We start from the raw sequence: 21389 nt of genomic DNA, 5'->3' as shown, positions 1-21389 counted from the left end.
TTTCTCATGAGTTGAGTAATGGTAAAACAAAGGCAGCTTGAGGGGAAAAGTAAAAAATATCTGTTCTCCTTAGCCCTCACATTCCCTCAGGATATACGGATAAATTCTGACACATCCAAAGACAGTAATAAGCGAGTGTGATCAGACTTTTTGTGACTGCTCTATAAACTGCTGACCATGAGCCTGGTGATCTGGGTTTAACCTCATTTCTATGTTAGAAACTCGCTGTCACTGTTTTAAAGTGGGATTTTTAAGTTGGAGAGACGCTGCACTCCCACTCCTGCCGGATCTGATCTCTGACTCACTCTGATTTTGAGAGAATGAGAATGAGAGGACTAAATTAGTACAGGAAGGAGGAAACGGGCAAGCGAGGAATTTGATAACACTAATGTTGAGGAAAAACTGATGGGGACAAGAGCATAAGCGCTGATGGGCAGAGAGAAGGAAAACTCACACTTGCAAAGCACAAGTAGCACGATTAGGAATTAGCAGTGCATTCACACATTACAGCGTCCACATAAACACCACACACATTAACATCATTAGCTTAAAAACATACTTCCATACATGCCAAAATGGGCAATTTGTGCATAAGACAATGATTAATACTAATATAATTTTATAAGAGATATAGCTATAGTAAATGTTCACATGGTAAAATGTTCACATAGTTTTGCTTGATTTCATGCTAAACAGCATGATTATGGTGAAACCAACTTCTAAGACTTATACTGTATATACCACCATTCAAAAGTCTGGGGTCACTATTATTTTTATTTTTTGAAAAAGAAATTGATACTTTTACTTAACAACGATGCATTAAATTGATAAAAATGACAGTAAAACATTTAGAATGTTACAAAAAATTATATTTCAAATAAAAACTTGATCAAATGTATCCTGATAAATTGTATCACTGTTTCGACAAATATATTAAGCAAAATATAAGTGTTCAACATTGATAATAATAAGAAATATTCCTTGAAACATTGCATGATACAAAATCGTACTTCTGACTTTTTTTTTTTCACAGAATTGTGAAATATAAACTCGCAGTTGAGAGAAAAAAAACCCTTAGAATTCCGAGATTTCAATTCTGAAAAATAAAGTCGCAATTCTGAGAAATAAAGTTAAAATTGTGAGACATATAAACTCACAATTCTGACTTTTTTTCTCAGAATTGCAAAATATAAAATTGGAATCGCAAGAAAAAAACATCAGAATTGCGAGATACAGAACTGCAAAATATAAACTTGGAACTTTGAGTAAATAAGACAGAATTCTGAGATATAAAATTGGAATTGCGAAAAAAACCCCCGTCATAATTGCAAGATACAAACACGCATTTGAGAGAAGTCAGAATGTTGAGATGCAAACTTGCATTTGCAAGAAAAAAAAACATGAGAATTGCGAGATATAAACTTAGAATTGCGAGTAGAAAAGTCAAAATTACAAGATAAACTTGGAATTGCGAGATATAAAATTGGAATTGCAAAAAAAAAACTTAGAATTGGGAGCAGAAAAGTCAAAATTACAAGATAAACTTGGAACTGCGAGATATAAATTTGGAATTGCAAAAAAAAAAAAAAGGTCAGAATTGCAGGATACAAACTCGCATTTGCAAGAAAAAACGTCAGAATTGCGAGATACAAACTTGCATTTGCAAGAAAAAGTCAATATTGCAAGATACACACTTGCAAAATATAAACTTGGAACTGCCAGTAAAAAAGACAGAATTGTCTTTTTATAATAGAATAAAATTTCTAATATAAATTTTTATAATAGAATAAAATTGGAATTGCGAGAAAAAAAAGTCAGAATTGCGAGATACAAACTTGCATTTGTGAGAAAAAGTCAGAATTGCAAAATATAAACTTGGAACTGCCAGTAAAAAAAAGACAGAATTGCGAGATATAAAATTGGAATTGCGAGAAAAAAAGTCAGAATTGTGAGATACAAACTTGCATTGAGATCAGAATTGCAATACAAACTCGCATTTGCAAGAAAAAAGCAAAGAATTGCAAGATATTAACTTAGAATCGCGAGTAAAAAAGCCACAATTGCGAGATAAACGTGGAATTGCAAGTTTAAAAGTCAGAATTGCAAGATAAACTTGGAATTGTGAGTAAGAAAGACAGAATTGCGAGATATAAAATTGGAATTGCGAGAAAAAAAAAAACCATCAGAATTATGAGATATAAACTCGCATTTGCGAGAAAAAGTCAGAATTGCAAAATATAAACTTGGAACTGCCAGTAAAAAAGAGAGAATTGCGAGATATAAAATTGGAATTGCGAGAAAAAAAGTCAGAATTGTGAGATACAAACTTGCATTTGCGAGAAAAAGTCAGAATTGCGAGATACAAACTCGCATTTGCAAGAAAAAAGCAAAGAATCTCGAGATACGAACTCTCATTCGCGAGAAGTCAAAATTGCAAACAAACTTGGAATTGCGAGTAAAAAAGTCAGAGTTGCGAGAGAAAAAAAGGCAGAATTGCGCAAAATAAAGTCTCACAATTCTAAGAAAAAAAGAATTGCGAGTTTTTATTACAGATATAAATTCACTACTATGAGAAAAAAAGTCAGAATTGTGAGATAAAAAGTTACAATGATCTTTTTTTTATTTTTCTATTCAGTGGCGGAAACAAACGTCCATAGAAAACTGTTATTTTAAATTGAAATAATATTTCACAATTTTACCGTTTCACTGTATTTTGCAACAGTAAAACACAGCCATAGTAAATCTTATTTCAAAAACATAAACATGCTTTGTAACCCCAAACTTCTGGGCAGTGATGAAGAGTGATTTTATTACAGATAGAAACCCAATGAAAATCACAGTTTTTAGCATTATGCATATTTCTGTTAGCTTGAAGTCATCTACACACGTCTAAAATAACATTTAGCAGATAAATGCATTCAAAATCATATGCATTTTGGGAAAACACCACCAATAATAAAAAAGTGCTTTGATATGTCACACCCCAACTGTTTCAATGCAACAGGAAGTATGGCAACATAGAAAAGAAAATGAAGGGTATTGCTTAAATCCCCCTTAACTGTATTAAAATTACTAAAACTTTTCCTATATCATATGATTAAACTAATATTCAATAATGAAATCAATGAATAATAATAACACTGATACCAAAACACGGTGCAAGACTTCTAACAGGTAATATTCATGAATATCATCAAGTAATCACACATATAAAAGGGACAGAAGGGTGGGAGGGAGATTTACCATGAGTGTCAGAGGACTGGCTGAACCAGCTAAACCCTTTCTTCTTCTTCTCCATCAGGCTGGCCAGTGTAACCCCTTCATTTCCCATGCACCCAAAGCCCATGCATGATTCACACAGCACAGCACAGCCGCGGCACGGTCATGGGGGCGAGAACGAGTAGCCACATCGACACAGGTTAAAGCACGGGAACAAGAACAGCACCGACACAACCATTAACAACAATAAACAACAACAACAACATCAACATTGAGGCAGCTGGTCAGCTGGACAGGAGCAAAGGATGATGGGTAGTTAGTAAACAGTAAGTGAGAGCAGGTTATTAGGATCACAGTGCAATGAAATCAGTGAACACATAGGACCATAGTGAGGGACCAATGTTAAGATTCAATGGTGCAGATGATGGAGATCTGTTTGCATGTTTGTATGATATGAAGCTGACCTGATATTTTGTACATTTCCTACCGTAGATGTATCAAAACTTAATTTTTGATTAGTAATATACTTAGCTAAGAGCTTCATTTAGACAACTTTATAGGCAATTTTCTCAATATTTTGATTTTTTTGCAGCCTCAGATTCCTGTTTTTCAATTAGTTGTATCTCGGCCAAATATTTTGTCCTATCCTAACAAACCATACGTCAGTGGAAAGCTTATTTATTCAGCTGTCAGACAATGTATACATCTCAATTTCCAAAAATTCCTTATGACTGGTTTTGTGGTCCAGTGTCACAAATAATTTAGTATGCCTACACAATTAATCAAATAAAAACTACAGTATAGACTTTTATGATCACTAAACCTCAACAATTTGAAAGTCAATAGAGAGAGATGAAATTGCTAGTTTGATATTTTTTGGAAAAGCAGACTATGATTTGTACTTTTTTGACTGAAATGAAAATTAAAACCATTAAAAAACTTTTACTAAAAAAAAAAAATATATATATATATATATACACATACATATATATACATTTTTTTTCAGCTAGTTGCCAATGCAACATTTTCTTAATTTAGTTTGAATTGATTTACTAAAATAAACTGAAATACACAGATAGATTTAACACAAAATTGTACTAAAATTTAAAACAAAATTACTAAAATTTTAAATTAAAACAACAGAATATACAAATTCAAAAGGTTAAATATTAAATTTGAAATTGAAAATATAATATTAAAACAAATTAAAAATATTAATAAAATAAGATAATATTATCTCAATGATACTAAAACAAGTGAAAAAAATCTGTAACTTTTTATTCAATATTTAGTTTTGTTGTTTTGTTTTTCAGTTAAAATATTAAAACAATGCACTTTTGTTAATATGTTAATATGAAGGAATTTATCATATTGACTATTTTTATTCTGAATATGCATTTTTTTGCTGTTTTGTTGTTTTCAACGTTAATGGAAATTATCGTATTCACAACAGGTTTTACTGCAAAACAAAACAAGGATACTGATTAAGAATGAAAATAAATTCTCTCATAAGAGTTCCTGTGAATTTGTGTGAGCCGAAACAGAATTTAGCTTGCTTTTCCATTTGCAGAATACGTTCTGCATAAGCGCTAAGCCTTCCAGACGAGCGACTTTTGTGGGTCTGTATCAATCAATTAAAGCAAAAAACGCTTTCAGAATGCAGCCTGCTAATCTAACCCGGCCGTCCTCTCGCAGAACCGAGGTCAGTCGTAGAGCTCCGGTGACAGTGGAAGCTGAAATCTGCCGTACTGTAGCAGCGGCTCCAACCGCTCAGAATCATGTGTGCTGCTTATATAAAAGGGATTAGGATTAGTCCTTATTTTGCTCAGTTTCTCCACTTCATGCCCTTCTGAGCAAACTCTTCTCGCTCAGCAGATACCCAGCTAACAGGAAACATTCTCAGAACGTTCTGGAAACGTGTTATTGACAATGTTTACAAAATGATCAAATAGAATGTTCTTTGACGTTTAGTGAACAACATGTCACATTACCTAAACGTTCTTAGAACAGATTTTTGTTCTACACTTCAGAAGACTGTCTTGATCAAAGCAAAACTGCAAACATGAAGAACTCTTGTTCTCCAGTTTCCAGAATCAGCCTCTGCTGTCAGTCGCGTCCTGAACCCTCTGACCTGGAGATGTTCGACTTTGATTGACAAATCTGCGGTTCGGCGGGAGAGACAGCACTCGTGGCGTCAGCACGTTCTGACTGCTCCTCAACTATTTCTTCAAAAATACACCAGAGGCAGCTGTTTTGAGTTTGCTGACGTCTGTTCCGTGTCACGCCGCAGTTTGATGGGCATGACGGGCCAATTAAAGACGGCTCTGTGGCTGCTACAAAAAGTTGCAAAGCTTTGGTTGTAATGTCACCTTTAGCTATTACACTTCGGAAAAATGCAATGCAAAAGCTCACTGAGAAAATTTCATTAGTTTAACACAAAACACCAATAATTATTTTGACTAATTAGGTCTATCAATTCCATAATACTCCAATTTTGTAACATTTTTAAGCAGATTATACATATCTCAACAATGCTTTTTAGATAATTTTATACCGCATTCTACAAAACGGACTGTTGCATAAAATTAAAGTTAATTATTAAATGTAAAAAAGGAAATACACTACCTTTCAAAAGTTTGGGGTCAGTACGCATGAGCAATTGATTGATTGATTGAGTCATTCATTCATTCATTTTTTTTTTTTAATTTAATACATGAATTCAACAAATGTCCAGAAATTAATCAAAACGTACACATTTATAACACAAAATATTTCTATTTGGTTAATTTAAATAGTTTATTTTAAATGCAGCTTGTTTGAAAAATTATGCATATTCAACACTGATAAATAATAAGAAATTATGATAATTTCTAAAGAATCATATGACAACAAACACTGGATTAATGGCTGCTGACAATTCAGCTTTGCCATCACAGGAATAAATTACATTTTAATAAATATTCAAATTAGAAAACAGTTATTTAAAATTTTAATATTTTTTAAAAAATATTACTGTTTTTCTTTCTTTTTTTTTTTTTTTTTTAATAAACAGCTAAAAAATCTTAACAATCCCAAACTTTCGAACAGTAGTGTATATATACATTAATTACATACAAAATTAATTTTTCATTTTACAATTTATTTTAGATTAACATCATCTTATCTTTCCAAAAACAGTGTATTTAATTGAAAAGTGAAAGTATTATTTATTATCAGTATGAATTTTTAATTCTAATTTCTTAAATTTGCATTCAAATTAACCAATTTAATTCTGTTTGCTACTCAATTCAAATTTAATTGAAATTTATAAACTAGTTCGGAATTCAAAAATCATTCCCAATTCTAAATTCTAAATTCTAAACTTTTTGCATTTGTCTGAACATGGACTGAATGATCACTCAGTAATTAAGTTACTAATATGCATTTAAAGGGATAGTTCATCCAAAAATTAAAATTCTGTCATTACTCACCCTCAGATTTGTTCCAAATCTGTAAGATTTTCATTCATCTTTGGAACACAAATTAAGCTATTTTTGATGAAATCTAAGAGCTTTCTAACCCTGCATAGACAGCAATGCAACTACTACATTCAAGACCAAGAAAGGTAGTAAGAACATCATTAAAATAGTCCATGTCACATCAATCGTTCAACCAAATGTTATGAAGCTATGAGAATACTTTTCATGCTCAAAGAAAACAAAAATAACAACTTAATTCAACATTTCAACAACAAAGGTCTTACAGGTTTGGAACAACTTGAGGGTGAATAATTAATGACAGATTTTTGGGGTGAACTATCCCTTTAAAAGTCAGTTGAGACAAACAAGCCAGCTGCACATCACTTATCATTTAATGTCATGTAAAAATATGCTAGCATGAGGTGAGATCAGATGGTTTGTAAGCGTAACCTCTGTTAGTTGACCATACAAATCCCACAGCAGTGAGAGCAGTACTCACGGTTGCGTTTGCTTTCCTCATCTTCCTCTTCATTCTCGGGGTCGATGTCTTCGGCTTGCGTGATCCAGTCCAGATAACCTTTCAGATCTTCCTCCAGCTGCTGCTTCTCCCGTAACTTCTGGAAATCTCCACGAGCCTTCGCCTTCTCTCGCTCTTTAGAGAACTCTCTGGGTTCAGGAAAACACAGTTTTACCCTCAGCACACGAATAATCTTACAAACATACAATGGCCTTAATTTTTAATGAAAATAAATGGGACTTCTTCACATATATTCACTTAGAAAACGACACTTCTTTTCTAAACAATTCGCAAAAACACTAATTCATGTCTGTAACGCAAACTGCAGAAAGAGCTGTACTTCAAAATATCATGTTTAAGGTTAGGGTTGCTCATATTACAAACCCTAAGTAGCAATTCTGAGATTGAAATGAGATTTCATACTCATTTACCCACATGTTCACCATATTCACATACAGCTAAACCTATGTGTAAACGCTTCAGTGTCCTGCCAGCAGGGTGCATGCTTGTCCACAAAGGACTTGGAGAAGCATCACACAAACGTGCTCTAAAGGTCACGCGACGTGTGTGGCGTCCTTAATAAAATGGCAGAAGCACAAAAATGGAATCCAAACCTAATTTCGAAAGATTGCTCGATCTGCAAATTGTATATGTTGCACCACGGGCGCAGCATCTGTGTCTGTGTCTCTGGTGGTGGAATATTAATAACCCTGCAGCTCTAAGAAATGGCTTGTAGGACTTACGGACACAGAAAAGAGATTAATTTCACCCTTCCGGAGGGGGTCACAAAATCTGTGCCCCCCCTTTGGAGGAAATGAAGGAGAAGAGGATGAATATGGAGTCATGTGTTGTCTTTCTGACGTGAAAAAAAAAACAAAACAACGGTATTGAATTGAGTCACCTGTCTGGCTCAAGTCTCCTTCCTCTCCTCCATCTGCCCTTCCTTTCTTTCAAGTCTTTTTCTGTCTTAACTACTTTCTATATTCTGTTTAAGGTTCATGCAAAAAAAAAAAAAAACGGCAGTCCAAAAAAGCTATGATAAACCTGTGCGTGTTTGGGGTCAGTAAAACTTAACGTTTTTATTCAGAAACGATGCATTAAATTAATCAAAAGAGACAGTAAAGAAATTTATGTTATGGTATAATACGTTACAAAAGTTGAAAAATAAAAGCTGTTCTTTTGAATTTTCTATTCATCAGTAAATAGAAAAATATTAAGCAGCATAACTGTTTTGAATATTAATAATAAAAAATGTTTTTTTAAGCAGCAAATCAGCATATTAGAATGATTTCTGAAGGATTGTGTGATACTAAAGACCGGAGTAATGATGCTGAAATACAGTAAAATAGAAAACATTTTAAATAACAATAATATTTCACAATTTATTTTGATCAAATAAATGCAGCCATGCTGAGCACAAGGGATTTCTTTCAGAACATTAAAAGATCTTTCTGACCTCAAACTTTCGCATTCAAGTGCCGAATTGCTAAATCATCCCAATGACAGATGTTCTTTTTTTTTGCTGCTGAATTAGCATCATTCATCTGCTTTGCCCTAGTCCTTCAGTCTAAACAATTTCCTTTCTCCCCCTTGACTTTCATGAGTCTGAATCACTTCCTCTCTCATAGAATTTTGTTCTGTCCTTGGAAGCGTTTTATTGAATAATGTCATCAGTTCAGAACGATTCAAGCCAGTAAATGTGAGGATCATTTCACAGCACACAACACATCAGAAAACACCTGAAACCTGTAAAAAAAATTTAAATGTACAGTCATGGAAAAAGGATTGCAGACACCCTAAACAGATGGACAGATAACATAGACAATTTAAAATGAAATTTGCTATAATTTTCTATTTCAAAGAGTGGCTTGTCTTTTTTTACATTAATGAAATTAGAAAATAATTTCACTACATGATTCATTTTGTCAAACAAAGACTACAGATGTGTTGATCAGTTGTAAATACTTTAGAACCCAATAGAATGGTTTAAAGTCACTTAAAGTCAGCTATTTGTTTTTAAATAAATGATTAGGTATTAGCTAAATTACGCATAAACATTTCTATATTTTAATAAAAAACTAAAGGTTTATTTGCATATTTGTTACAGTATATTGTTTATATATGATAATTATTCTGTTGAGGGTGCCTGTCTGAGATGATGCAGAATTACCTAATTAATTCACTCATTAAATGTATTATTAATAATAATGGCAAACGTTGCCCAGTTTACCTAAATTCCCCCTAAAAAATAAAAAGTTTAGGTTGCAATTTTTGTCCATGACTGCAGTATTAATCCATAATCGGGTCTTTTTCAGCAAAGGACAGTAAATTATTAGGTATTAGGTGTTAAAAGTATAAACATTTAAATATACTTAAAAAAAAAAAAAAAAAAAAAGATAAAGCACAATTACGTGTTTACGTATTTTTGTACTAATTATTATTAATACATGTTAATATAAATATTAAAGAAGAAATATTTTGTGTGGGTCCCTATCTAAAATTATGCAGAATAATAATATAAATAATAAAATACATATAAATTAAAAAGGTTATGGCTGTATTAAATTATTAATAGTAATACAAATGCATGCATAATTGATTATTAAAGCGATAGTTCACCCAAAAATAAAAATCACCCCATGATTTACTTCACATGACTATTTCAAGCCATCCTAGGTGTATATAACTTTCTTATTGCAGACAAATGTAGTTTTATAAAACAATGTCCTGGCTCCTCCAAGCTTTATAATGGCAGTGAATGGGTGTTGAGATTTTGAAGTTCAATAAAGTTCATCCACCCATCATAAAAAGCAATAGGCCTTTATTAACCCCCCAGAGCTATGTGAAGTACTTTTTATGATGGATGGGTGCATTTTATTGGACTTCAAAATCTCAACACCCATTCACTGCCATTACAAATCTTGGAAGAGCCAGGACATTTTTGAATATAACTCCAACTGAATTTGTCTTAAAGAAGAAAGTCATATACACCTAGGATGGCCTGAGGGTGAGTAAATAATGAGTAAATCATCTGCTACTTAATAATGAAATTAATACTCAGTTTATGACTATTTATTGCTATTTTAATACTCAGACCCTTATGTCACAAAGCTGCCTGTTTACCCAAATTCACCCTAGTTTTATGAAAAATAACCAGATTAGTGTATTAGTCAATGACTGTAGTATTGATTCATATTCTGGTCTATCGTCAAACTTCATGCTGAACCCCATGCAGGGAAACTTTCACATCAGGTGTTGAGAGAAATAACCAGCAGACAAAAGAAAACCACAGCAGTCTCCACAGCACACAGTGTTTCTCTTTCTCTTACCCACTGAGTACACCCAGCACAAGATTCAACACAAAAAACGAGCCCAGAATGATCAGACTAACAAAGTAGATCCACGGCGTCTCCCAGCCAATGGCGTCATTGACCTACAGGGGCCCAAACAGGATGGTTAACCCAGAGAGAGAGGCTACATTTAGCTGTGAGAAACTCCAGGGATGGAGTTGAGTCTCAAGAGAGAGAAGAAAAAAAAAAGAAATGGAGATCAGGGGCCGTAGTGAAGAGAAAAGAGGAGCTGCTCACCCGCTCAACACACCCAGAACCAGGTTCAAGACGAAGAAAGAGCCGAAGATGACCAAGCTCACAAAGTACACCCAGGGCAGCTCCAACCCCATAGCATCATTCATCTGAGAGAAAACGAGGAGGAAGAGAGACAGAGGTGGAGAGAAAGAGAGAAACGAATGAAAGATTAAGTATGAAACAGAAACTGCAAGGAGAAGGTTAAAAATAGGTCTAGAGAAGACGTTCCGCTCAAAATCAAACTGGATTTCAGTTTTAACACATTTAGATGTTTTGAATAAATACCAGAAGCTTTCACAAGTACAACTTCTAATAAAAAATGTGAGTGTAGGATGATGTCGATATAAAGGAAAGATAAAGGAGAATCCCACACACTGTCCATAAGCTTGAAAAAAAGAACTGAACAAGTTACGTTTCAGAGGCCTTTGTTGGGCATTTAAAAAAAAAAAAAAAGAAAAGAAAAAGAAAAGAAAAGAAAAGAAAAGAAAAGAAAAGAAAAGAATAAAAATATGTAATAAATAAATAAAAAATTTTCCCTATACAAATTATTTAATTGTGTGTGTATGTATGTATATGTATATGTATATATATATAAAATAAATTTTAATGAATTTAAAATTAATAAAATTAATTAATTTCATAATAATTAAATATTTAATTAATTAATAACTTAATAAATTAAAAAATATGTAATTAATATATTTTTCTCTATAAAATTATTTATTTGTGTGTGTATGTATATATATATATATATATATATAGATATATATATATATAGATATAGATATAGATATGCATATACATACAGACATAATAAGCATAAATAAATGTATTTGTATTAATAAATAATACATTTTTAACATTTTGAATAAAAATTATTTAACATATGTATGTATGTATGTATATGTATATGTATATGTATATGTATATATATATACATATATATATATAAACACACACTAGCGTTCAAAAGTTTGGGGTCAGTACATTTTTATTGTTTCTTTTTTTCTTTTTTTTTTTTTTTTAAGAAATTAATACTTTTATTCACCAAGGATGTATTAAGTTAATAATTAAAAGTTTATTAAAAGTTAATAATAAATAATTTACATTGTTATAAAATATTTATATTTTGAATAAACACTGTACTTTTTAAACTTGTTATTCATGAAAGAATCCTGAAAAAAAAAAAAAAAAAAAAAAAAAAAATCACAGGTTCCAAAAAATATTTGGCAGCACAACTGTTGATATTATCCAACACTGATCATTCTAATAATAAATCCGCATAATAGAATGATTTCTGAAGGATCATATGACACTTAAGACTGGAGTAACAGCTGATAAAAATTCAGCATTTCATCACAGGAATAAATTCTATTTTAAAGTATGTTAAAATAAAAAACATTATTTTATATTGTAAAAACATTTTGCAATATTACTGTTTTTTTTCTATATTTTTAATCAAATAAATGCAGCCTTGATGAGCATAAGAGACTTCTTTAAAGACTATTACAAGTCTTACTGACCCCAAACTTTTGAACGGTAGTGTGTGTATATATATATATATATATATATAGATACATACAAACATATACATGAGTGTGCGTATACATATATATATATATATATATATATATATATATAATACATTCATCATTCATCTGAAGTTACTAATAAATAAATACATTTCTAAATAAATAAAAATTCTATTTAGAAACATTTGGTCTCTAGTTTACTAAATTAAATCAATAAGAAATTGTAACTTTTTTTTTTTCAGGAGGAACTGCATTATGCTGGATTATGCATACTTACATGTTAAATTTGGGCACGCCAAATAAGCAGCTACTAAGAATTTTTTGGGGTGATTCACAGGAAATCTATGCTGAAAATCGATCTGAAGTTTATGTTGCTGTAAGCAAAGTGTGTGCTGTGATGAAATGGAGGACAGATATTCCAGCGGATGATGTGAAAGGTGGGTGGATCTCATCAGAGCACACTGGTCAGTCACAGACCCTTGAGTTCCTGCTTCAGTGTGTGGGCTGCTAGTTTGAGCTTCTCACACTCTCCTCAAAGCAGTAATGACTGTACGAGCACTTCATCCTCTCTACACATATATAATTATTGACTAACATTCATTATACAGTATGCCAACAAGAAGACGTGCTAGCTAGGACGCGAGAGGAGGTAGCATGCTAATACTAACCCAGTAGAGCACATCCGTCCAGCCCTCCATGGTAATGCACTGAAACACAGTGAGCATGGCAAACATGAAGTTGTCGAAGTTTGTGATGCCTCCGTTGGGGCCGTGCCAGCCCTCCTTACACAGGGTGCCGTTAATGGGGCATGTGCGGCCATGACCGTTAACGGCACACGGCGCGGGTTCGTCCTCTGCTATTAGATCTGCAGAAAGAGGAGAGAAGATCAAACTAAACAAGCATAACAGCTATAAACACTTCCAACAATCCATATGAATCTCAGTGTGTTAAAAATATTCATCAATTCATCAAGGCATCAATTTTAATTTTTACACCAGACATATATATCTGCTCAAAATATCGGTTATTTGTCTACTTGATCTGTAATAATCGGCATCAGTCATTTTCAAAAGCAATTTGCCGATAAAATAATTCTAAAGCATTTACAAAAAGTTTTTGTCAGAGCCCTTGTTATTCTTAATTTTGACATCTTTTTCATTTTTACACCAGACATATATATTGGTTCAAAATATTGGTTATCCATCAGCTTGATCTGTAATAATCGGCATCGGCCATTTTCAAAAACGATTTGGCGATAAAATAATTTAAAAGCATTTAAAGAAAGTTTTTGTTAGAGCCCTTGTTATTCTTAATTTTGACATCAATTTTCATTTTTACACCAGACATATATATTGGTTCTAAATATCGGATATCGGTCTACTTGATCTGTAATAATCAGTATCGGTCATTTTCAAAACTGATTTGTCAATAAAATAATTTAAAAGTATCTAAAGAATTTTTTTGTCAGAGCCCTTGTTATTCTTCATTTTGACATCAATTTTAATTTTTAGAACAGACATATACAGTATTTTGGTTCAAAATATCAGTTATCGGTCTACTTGATCTGCAAAAATCAATATCGGTCATTTTCAAAACTGATTTGTCAATAAAATAATTTAAAAGTATCTAAAGAATTTTTTTGTCAGAGCCCTTGTTATTATTAATTTTGACATCAATTTTCATTTTTACTCAAGACATATATATCGATTCAAAATATCGGTTATCGGTCTACTTGATCTCTAATAATCGGTAATTTTCAAAACTGATTTGCCAATAAAATTATTTAAAAGCATTCAGAGAAAGTTTTTGTCAGAGCCCTTGTTATTTTTTAAATTTGATGTCACTTTTCATGTTTACACCAGACATATATATCGGTTCTAAACATCGGTTATCTGTCTACTTGATCTGTAATTATCGTATCGGTGAGTTTCAAAACCGATTTTATGTCAGAGCCCTTGTCATTCTTTAATTTGACATCAATTTTCATTTTTATAACAGACATATACAGTATGCTGGTTCAAAATATCGGTTATCGGTCTACTTGGTCTGTAATAATCTGTATCATCATTTTTAAAAACCGATTTGCCAATAAAATAATTTAAAAGCATTTAAAGAAGTTTTTTCAGAGCTTTTGTTATTCTTAATTTTGACATTAATTTCCATTTTTACACCAGACATCTATACAGCTTAAAAATATCGATCTGTAATAATTGGTATCAGCATTGGCCCTGGAAAACACATATCGGTTGACTCCTATTTCCATTTCAAACATATTTAGTTGTTTTGAATTCTACCTCAAACTAATGTTTTGAATTTTTTATTTGTAAAAAACTTTTTTGAAAAATGAATGTATCAAGAATAAATTCAGCTTTGCATCACAGTAATAAATTACATTTTGATATATATTCAAATAGTAAAGAGTTATTTTGAATAGCAAAAATATTTCATAATATTACTGTTTTTCCGACCCCAAACTTTTAAACAGTTATGTATTAACATCTATGTTGACACAACGGTTACACACACCTGTCCCTTGAAAGTAACAGGTAGCGTGCATTTTTCCAATGAAAAGCTCCAAACCGATGATGGCGTAGATGATGATGACGAACAGAACCAGCAGGGCAATGTGGAGGAGAGGAACCATGGCTTTAATGATGGAGTTCAGCACCACCTGTAAACCTGAGGATATGCAAAACAATATAAAAACACATGCCTGTGTACATGCATGCAAATTTACACTCGGATACATTTAAGTCCAAACTTTTACATATAACTAAAATTGTAAACACACAGACACACACTAGTGTCTGTAGGGCATTGAGTTTGACAGCCTGTTCTCAGAGAATGTTCCTGAGGGGATGCAGCAAGTAATGCTGCGCTTTTCCTGCCATATGGCCACATCATGCGCCATCTCTCACCCAACATCCACCCCTCTGCGGGGGTCTGGCGCTCCGGGGACTCAGAAGGGGATGCTGTCAAAGTGCCTCATGATTAGTGTTGTATAAAACTACACATATTTCTTGAAATCGAATAGTCATGGGCTGTCTGAACGACTAGTCGACTAATCAGTTTTAACTAGAAGCTTTAAATATGCAATCAGCTTCACCTGAGCTTACCTGAACTTCATTTTTTCTCCAACGAAAGGGTTTATACTTTGCTAAACATGTTGTTAGCATAATAAATAGAGCATTGGTGTTAAAAGATCTTGAATAAAAAGTTATTAGTCATAGTTATTATCATTAAGCAAAAATAAAACTACTGTTAACTGTTTATTTGTATATAAGTTTGTGCAGAGATGTTATATAAGATATATATATATATATATATATAAGATATTAGATGCTGCAATTTTTTCAGTGTACTTACTATAATTCAAGACCATAACAACTTTTAAATGGTGTCTATAGTTAGTAAATGTATTATTAGTAACACCTAATGACGAATGAATTTTTTTTTAACTTACTGGGCACTCCTGAGACCAGGCGAAGCGGTCGCAGCACTCGAAAGGCTCTGAGGGCTTTAACATCGAAACCTCCTGGTTTCCCTCCATGGCCGTGAACAGACTGTTGGCTTCCAGCAGCTTCCTTCTCCCCATCTTTGGTCAAAATTTCCAAGACAACACTAAACAATCTGGGAAACAAAAACAAAAATAGCTTGTAAATACCACAAAATGTTAATAAAGTATAATTAAAGAAATATAAATTAAAATCGTGGTTTGGTATCTTCACCTATAAATTTCAATAAATGTATGTACTGATTGTTTATGTCTAACAAACCTCAAGCAAAGCAAACCTACTTTGATTTAGACTGATTCATCAATAGATCAATCTTAAAGATCTGATTTAAAGAAAGAGTCTATAAGAACCTTTTTGGAAGAGTCATTTCTTGAGAACTGGACTAAAATAGCTTTGTTTTACAAAAAAAACAATTTGTTGAGTCAACATAAAATAATTTGTTACCCTTCTACCTTAAAATTTTAAGTTCAGTCAACCCAAATAAGTTTAGTCAACTTGAAATGTTAAGCTGTACTAAGTAAAAACTTAAATATTTGAGTTGACTGAACAAAAAAATTGGTTTGTTAAACTTTAAAGTTAGGCTTGTTACCCAGCTGCCTTAAAATTTTAAGTTGAACGAACTCAAATATCCAAGTTGTCACTTAACATTTCAAGTTGACTAAACTTTTTTAAACTGACTGAACTTAAAATTTTAAGGCAGCCGGTAACAAATAATTTTAAGTTGACTCAACAAATTGTTTTTTACAGTGTAGTCATATAGTATTACAGTATTTATTAATATTTTGAATCAGTTATATTTTTATATTTTCAGTTTTCATGTCATAGTTTAAGTTTCAGTAATTTTCTAATGTGCTTTAGTCATTTTTATTAATTTAACTTAATTTAACTTTATTTAGAACTTTAACTTAAAATTTTGCTTTTATTTATTTTTAGTTATAGTTTCCAATGTAACTCATGTTTGTATATATTTTCATATATTTATACCAAGACTTGTATTTAATTTTTATATTTTTTAGCAATTAACAAAAAAGTTTTTCATATTTTTACCAATAATACTGGACTACACTGGTTTTGTTGTGTGTGTGTGTGTGTGCATGTTTGTGTGTGTAAACAGGCAACAAAAACAAACAATAAATAAATAATAAAATATTTAAAATATTTATTTTGCAGGATATAATATTTTTCTTTCACTATATTTAAAACCGGAAGAAAGTAATAACTTCTATTTTAAGGGCATTAGCATTATATTCTACAAAAAAATTCTATTAAAAATGTCAAGTTATTGACACTGGACAACAAAACCAGTCATAAGGGTCAGTTTTTTAAAACTGAGATTTATACATCATCTGAAAGCTGAATTAATAAGATATCCACTGATATGGAGATACAACTCTTTGGAAATCTGGAATGTGAGAGTGCAAAAAAAAAAATCTAAATATTAAGAAAATCGCCTTTAAAGTTGTCCAAATGAAGTTCTTAGCAATGCATACTACTAATCAAAAATTAAGTTTTGATACATTTACGGTAGAAAATGTACAAAATATCTTCGTGGAATACGATCTTTACTTAATATCCTAATGATTTTTGGCATAAAAGAAAAATTGATCATTTTGCCTCATACTGTGTATTGTTGGTTATCGCTACAAATATACCTGTGCTACTTAAGACTGGTTTTGTGGTCCAGGGTCACAAGAATGTAAAAGTTACATTCTTTGAAAATATAAAAATGGCTTTATAAAATTGCTTGTAATCTTGATCTAAAGTAGCAGGATTGTTTCAAAACATCTCTGGATTATAACACAGATAAAGCACTTTCAGCATCACATGTCGGCATGACCTTTCATGAATGTGCCAAAACATTAACAGCAAGACATTCAATCTGAACAACATCAGGCGGCATCATCTGCTGTACACATGATAAAAAGCAGCATGTGATGACCTGAAATGACCATTGTGGACATCTGAAAAATAATGTACTACAGGACCTCAACAACAGCAGATAGAATAACCAAAAAAAAAGTGTTTGTAACAAAAATCGTACTTTGAATGCATCTTCTTCTATTACCATAATCTAAAGCCTTATTAATGCCGTTGTTTCGTCCTTTAAAGAGTGACTACCTATCTGTGAGTATTCTTGGCTAATCTTCGGCTACAGGGGGGCTGCTGCGCGGAAGCTAAAGATCAAGAGTGACAGCCCTGTGAACAGAGAGACGGGTAGGTGAAGAGAGAGAGAGCGAGACAGCTCTTCTGCATGAGACGAACTGATCGAAATGTGACCTAGCTACCCAGTGGACTGTGTGTGTATGAGTGAGATAGGGATGCTGATGAGGAAATACAGAGGAAGATGAGGGGAGTGTAAACAGAATGAGATGATCCACGGAGATGCCAACAGGACATTGTTGAGAGATACAGATGCAGAAGCTGACAGAGCAGTTAGGGCTGTTTCATATCGCACACATAAGGACTGTGTTTTATTTTTTTATTTACAGACTCGCAAACACTTTCTATTTAGCAGAATGACAGACTGGATTCAGATGATTTAAGCAGTTTATATCTACACTGTGGTGTTTAGTTTATCTTAAAATAATTCATGTCAATTCGAGTTAAGGTCAAATCAACATTTTTGTTGATTACCAAAATAAGTAAGTATTAAATAACAAAAATACAGTAAAAACTGTATTGTGAACAGTAATACTGTGAATTATTATTAAAATTTAAAACAACTCTTTTTTATTTACTATATTTCAAAATATAATTTATTCTTGTGATGCAAAGCTGAATTTTCAGAATCATTACTCCAGTACTCAAGAAACATTTCTTATTATTATCAGTGTTGAAAATAGTTGTGCTGCCTAATAATTTCTGGAAACTTTGTTTTTTCATGATTGTTTGATGAATAGAAAGTTTAAAAGAACAGCATTTATTTGAAACAGAAATATTTTGTTACATTATAAATGCGGCCTTGCTAAATAAAAGTTACAATTTATTTAAAAATAAATAAATAATACAGACCCCAAACATTTTTTTTTTTAAAATAAAGCAGGAATCTGGGTTACAGTAAGACACCCACTCACTACTTCAATACACTGTAAAAAAAAAAACAAAAAAAAAAAACAAAAAACATATAAGTTGTCACTTAGTGCAACTTAACATTTCAAGTTGACTAAACTTATTTGAGTTGACTAAACTTTTAACTTAAAATTTAAGGCAGCAGGGTAACAAATTATTTCAAGTTGACTCAACATTTTTTTTACAGTATAGTACAGACAAGTGTAAATTATATGCATGTTAACATGATTTTAGTGTGAAACTCTTACTAACATTTTCTCTGTAAAGTTATATCAAAATTTACAACTTCTAAAAAAACTACAGTAAAATTGATGAGAACAGCTCAAATAAAAAATCTGCTTCACAATTATGCTTTTAAATCCTTAAAAATGCTCCACATTAACTTTAACACAAGTACCTCATGATAACATTGATTTTGGCTCTTTTTGTGTGTGTGTATATATATATATATATATTGTGACGAGTCGACTGCCTCCCCCCTTATTGTCAGCTGCACCCCGTCGGTAATCGCCGCCCTTCACCAGGCTCCCGACGGGAGTGGGCGTGTGGGAGGAGGAGGGGCGCTGAAACATCCAGGTCTGGCGGCGTGTGATGGGGCACACCTGATGTGAATGAAGCCTCATCACCGCCGCTGTTAAAATGCCGAGCGCGCCTCTCCTCAGGAGACCGGTCTCTTCCCCGTGCATGCACGCTGGTGTCCTCGTGGGTCCAGGAAGGGGTGAAGAGGGAACCAGCGCCGCAGGACGAGTTGCCGGACCCCGCGGGTTCGGATGAGGACCGCACCCGTGACGGCTGACGGGCCAAGATGCCGGGCCGTGATATCCCCCAGAAGCGCCACGTAGATGGAGGAGGACGATGCCGCTAGAGAAGCCGCCGCCCCTCGCACCCTGGACCTGAGTGGGGAGCGCGTGCGGCCGCCGGACTCCGCCCCTTACCTGGACCCTTCCCTTTGGAACACTACCCCTCCTTCACGGAACCCCGTCACATCGAGGACACCAGATCCCCCTTTTTCTTTTGGACACTTTTTCCCCCTTTTTGGACACTTTCTGTTTTATTGTTTAATAAAAGCCTCTCCGAGGCCTGACCTCACACCCACTGTGTCTGTCGCTTTGCTCCGCCCCCGTGACAATATATATATATATAGTAATCAACATTAAGCTACAGATGCTGTTGATCAAGCTTGTAACTTGTAATGAACCCAGAATATTCCTTTAACCATTATCATTTGAATGTAAATGTGGTTTCACTTCTTATGCAAATTAGAATTCATGAATATCAAGTTGTATATAATTCGCAAATGGCAGACTCTGAATAACCACTGTATAATGCATAGATGTTATTAAAGCAAATGCTCAGTGTAGTACAGTAGTGTCAGTTTTGAACATATGTTGCTTAATTTTTTTTTTAAAAGAGGTCAATATTCTATCTGATAATATTACATAGCCACATTTTATTGAGCACACCAGCGCAAAATGCTTTGGCAATATATGTAAAATGTAAAATTTACCAAAATTACATTGAGGAAAGAGGTGGCTTTTTTTTTTTCCCCAAATCTGGAGCCTTTATCCACTAGAAATTTGCAGAAAGGCATAATTTCAATATGTAAGAAGTGTCTAAAAATTCAAGATCTAATGTCTTTCTTTCTTCAGTCGAAAATAAATTACGTTTCCAGGATTTCTCTCCATATAGTGGACTTAAATGGGAGCCAATGGGTTGAAGGTCCCAATTACAGTTTCAAAACAACTTCAAACGGCTCTACACAATCCCAGCCGAAGAATAAGAGTCTTATCTAGCAAAATGATTGGTCATTTTATAAAATAAAATTCAAATTTATAGATTTTAACCACAAATGCTCATACGCTTCACACATTACGTAATAACATTGAAAAGGTCATACGCAGTTAGTTCTTTGTCTGTGTGCTTTGTTTCAAAAAGGTAGGGCAGGGTTAAAAACTCCCTCTCAGTTTCAAAATCGCCCGACATCGTTGTTTTACCTTTTTTTGTAAAGGACGTTTGACTTTCTTTGCACATTCGCTTTGTACACACTCAGTACTTCCACGTACGTTACGCGTGACCTTTCCAACGTGATTACGTAATGCATGAAGTCAAGCTAGTGCGAGATGAGCATTTGTGGTTAAAAAGTATATAAATTTGTACACTGAGTCCAGTATATGGAGAAAAATCCTGGGATGTTTTACATAAAAACCTTTCTTTTTGACTTAAAGAAAGACATGAATATCTTTGATGACATGGGGGTGAGTAAATTATCAGGAAATTTTTATTCTGGAAGTGAACTAATTCTTTAAAGTAAATGCTCAATGTAGTAACCCAGAGAGCGCTTTATGTTCTGTATAGAGACGCAGTTGTGTCACGCAGCACAAGCGCTGTCAGTGTGAGAGCACAACGTGATCCTGATGGTGCAGTTACGCTGCTTTTCCTTTTGCTTACACTCTGCTTATGCATGCGCTATGAACCAGGCCTGAGGCACGGACAAA

The 21389-nt window shown here is 33.1% G+C and overlaps 1 protein-coding gene across 13 annotated transcripts in view; it reads right to left on the bottom strand.

Moving 5' to 3' along the window:
* Window positions 1-21389, bottom strand: part of cacna1da (calcium channel, voltage-dependent, L type, alpha 1D subunit, a) — a 110780-nt gene that overhangs the window by 56854 nt on the left and 32537 nt on the right. For 9 of the 13 annotated variants that reach the window (XM_051122141.1, XM_051122142.1, XM_051122143.1 and 6 more), the window contains exons 5-10: window positions 15774-15940; window positions 14837-14989; window positions 12979-13175; window positions 10782-10885; window positions 7177-7343; window positions 3244-3318 (exon numbers count right to left, since the gene is read on the bottom strand). In XM_051122141.1, coding sequence (XP_050978098.1) covers window positions 3244-3318; window positions 7177-7343; window positions 10782-10885; window positions 12979-13175; window positions 14837-14989; window positions 15774-15940 — 863 coding nt within the window. The remainder of the gene's footprint in view (window positions 1-3243; window positions 3319-7176; window positions 7344-10781; window positions 10886-12978; window positions 13176-14836; window positions 14990-15773; window positions 15941-21389) is intronic. The other 4 variants (XM_051122151.1, XM_051122152.1, XM_051122148.1 and 1 more) reach the window with 1 other exon arrangement.

The sequence above is a fragment of the Labeo rohita genome, chromosome 11, assembly GCF_022985175.1.
Source record: "Labeo rohita strain BAU-BD-2019 chromosome 11, IGBB_LRoh.1.0, whole genome shotgun sequence".
NCBI lineage: Eukaryota > Metazoa > Chordata > Actinopteri > Cypriniformes > Cyprinidae > Labeo > Labeo rohita.
This window is presented reverse-complemented; position numbering and strand designations above follow the sequence as displayed.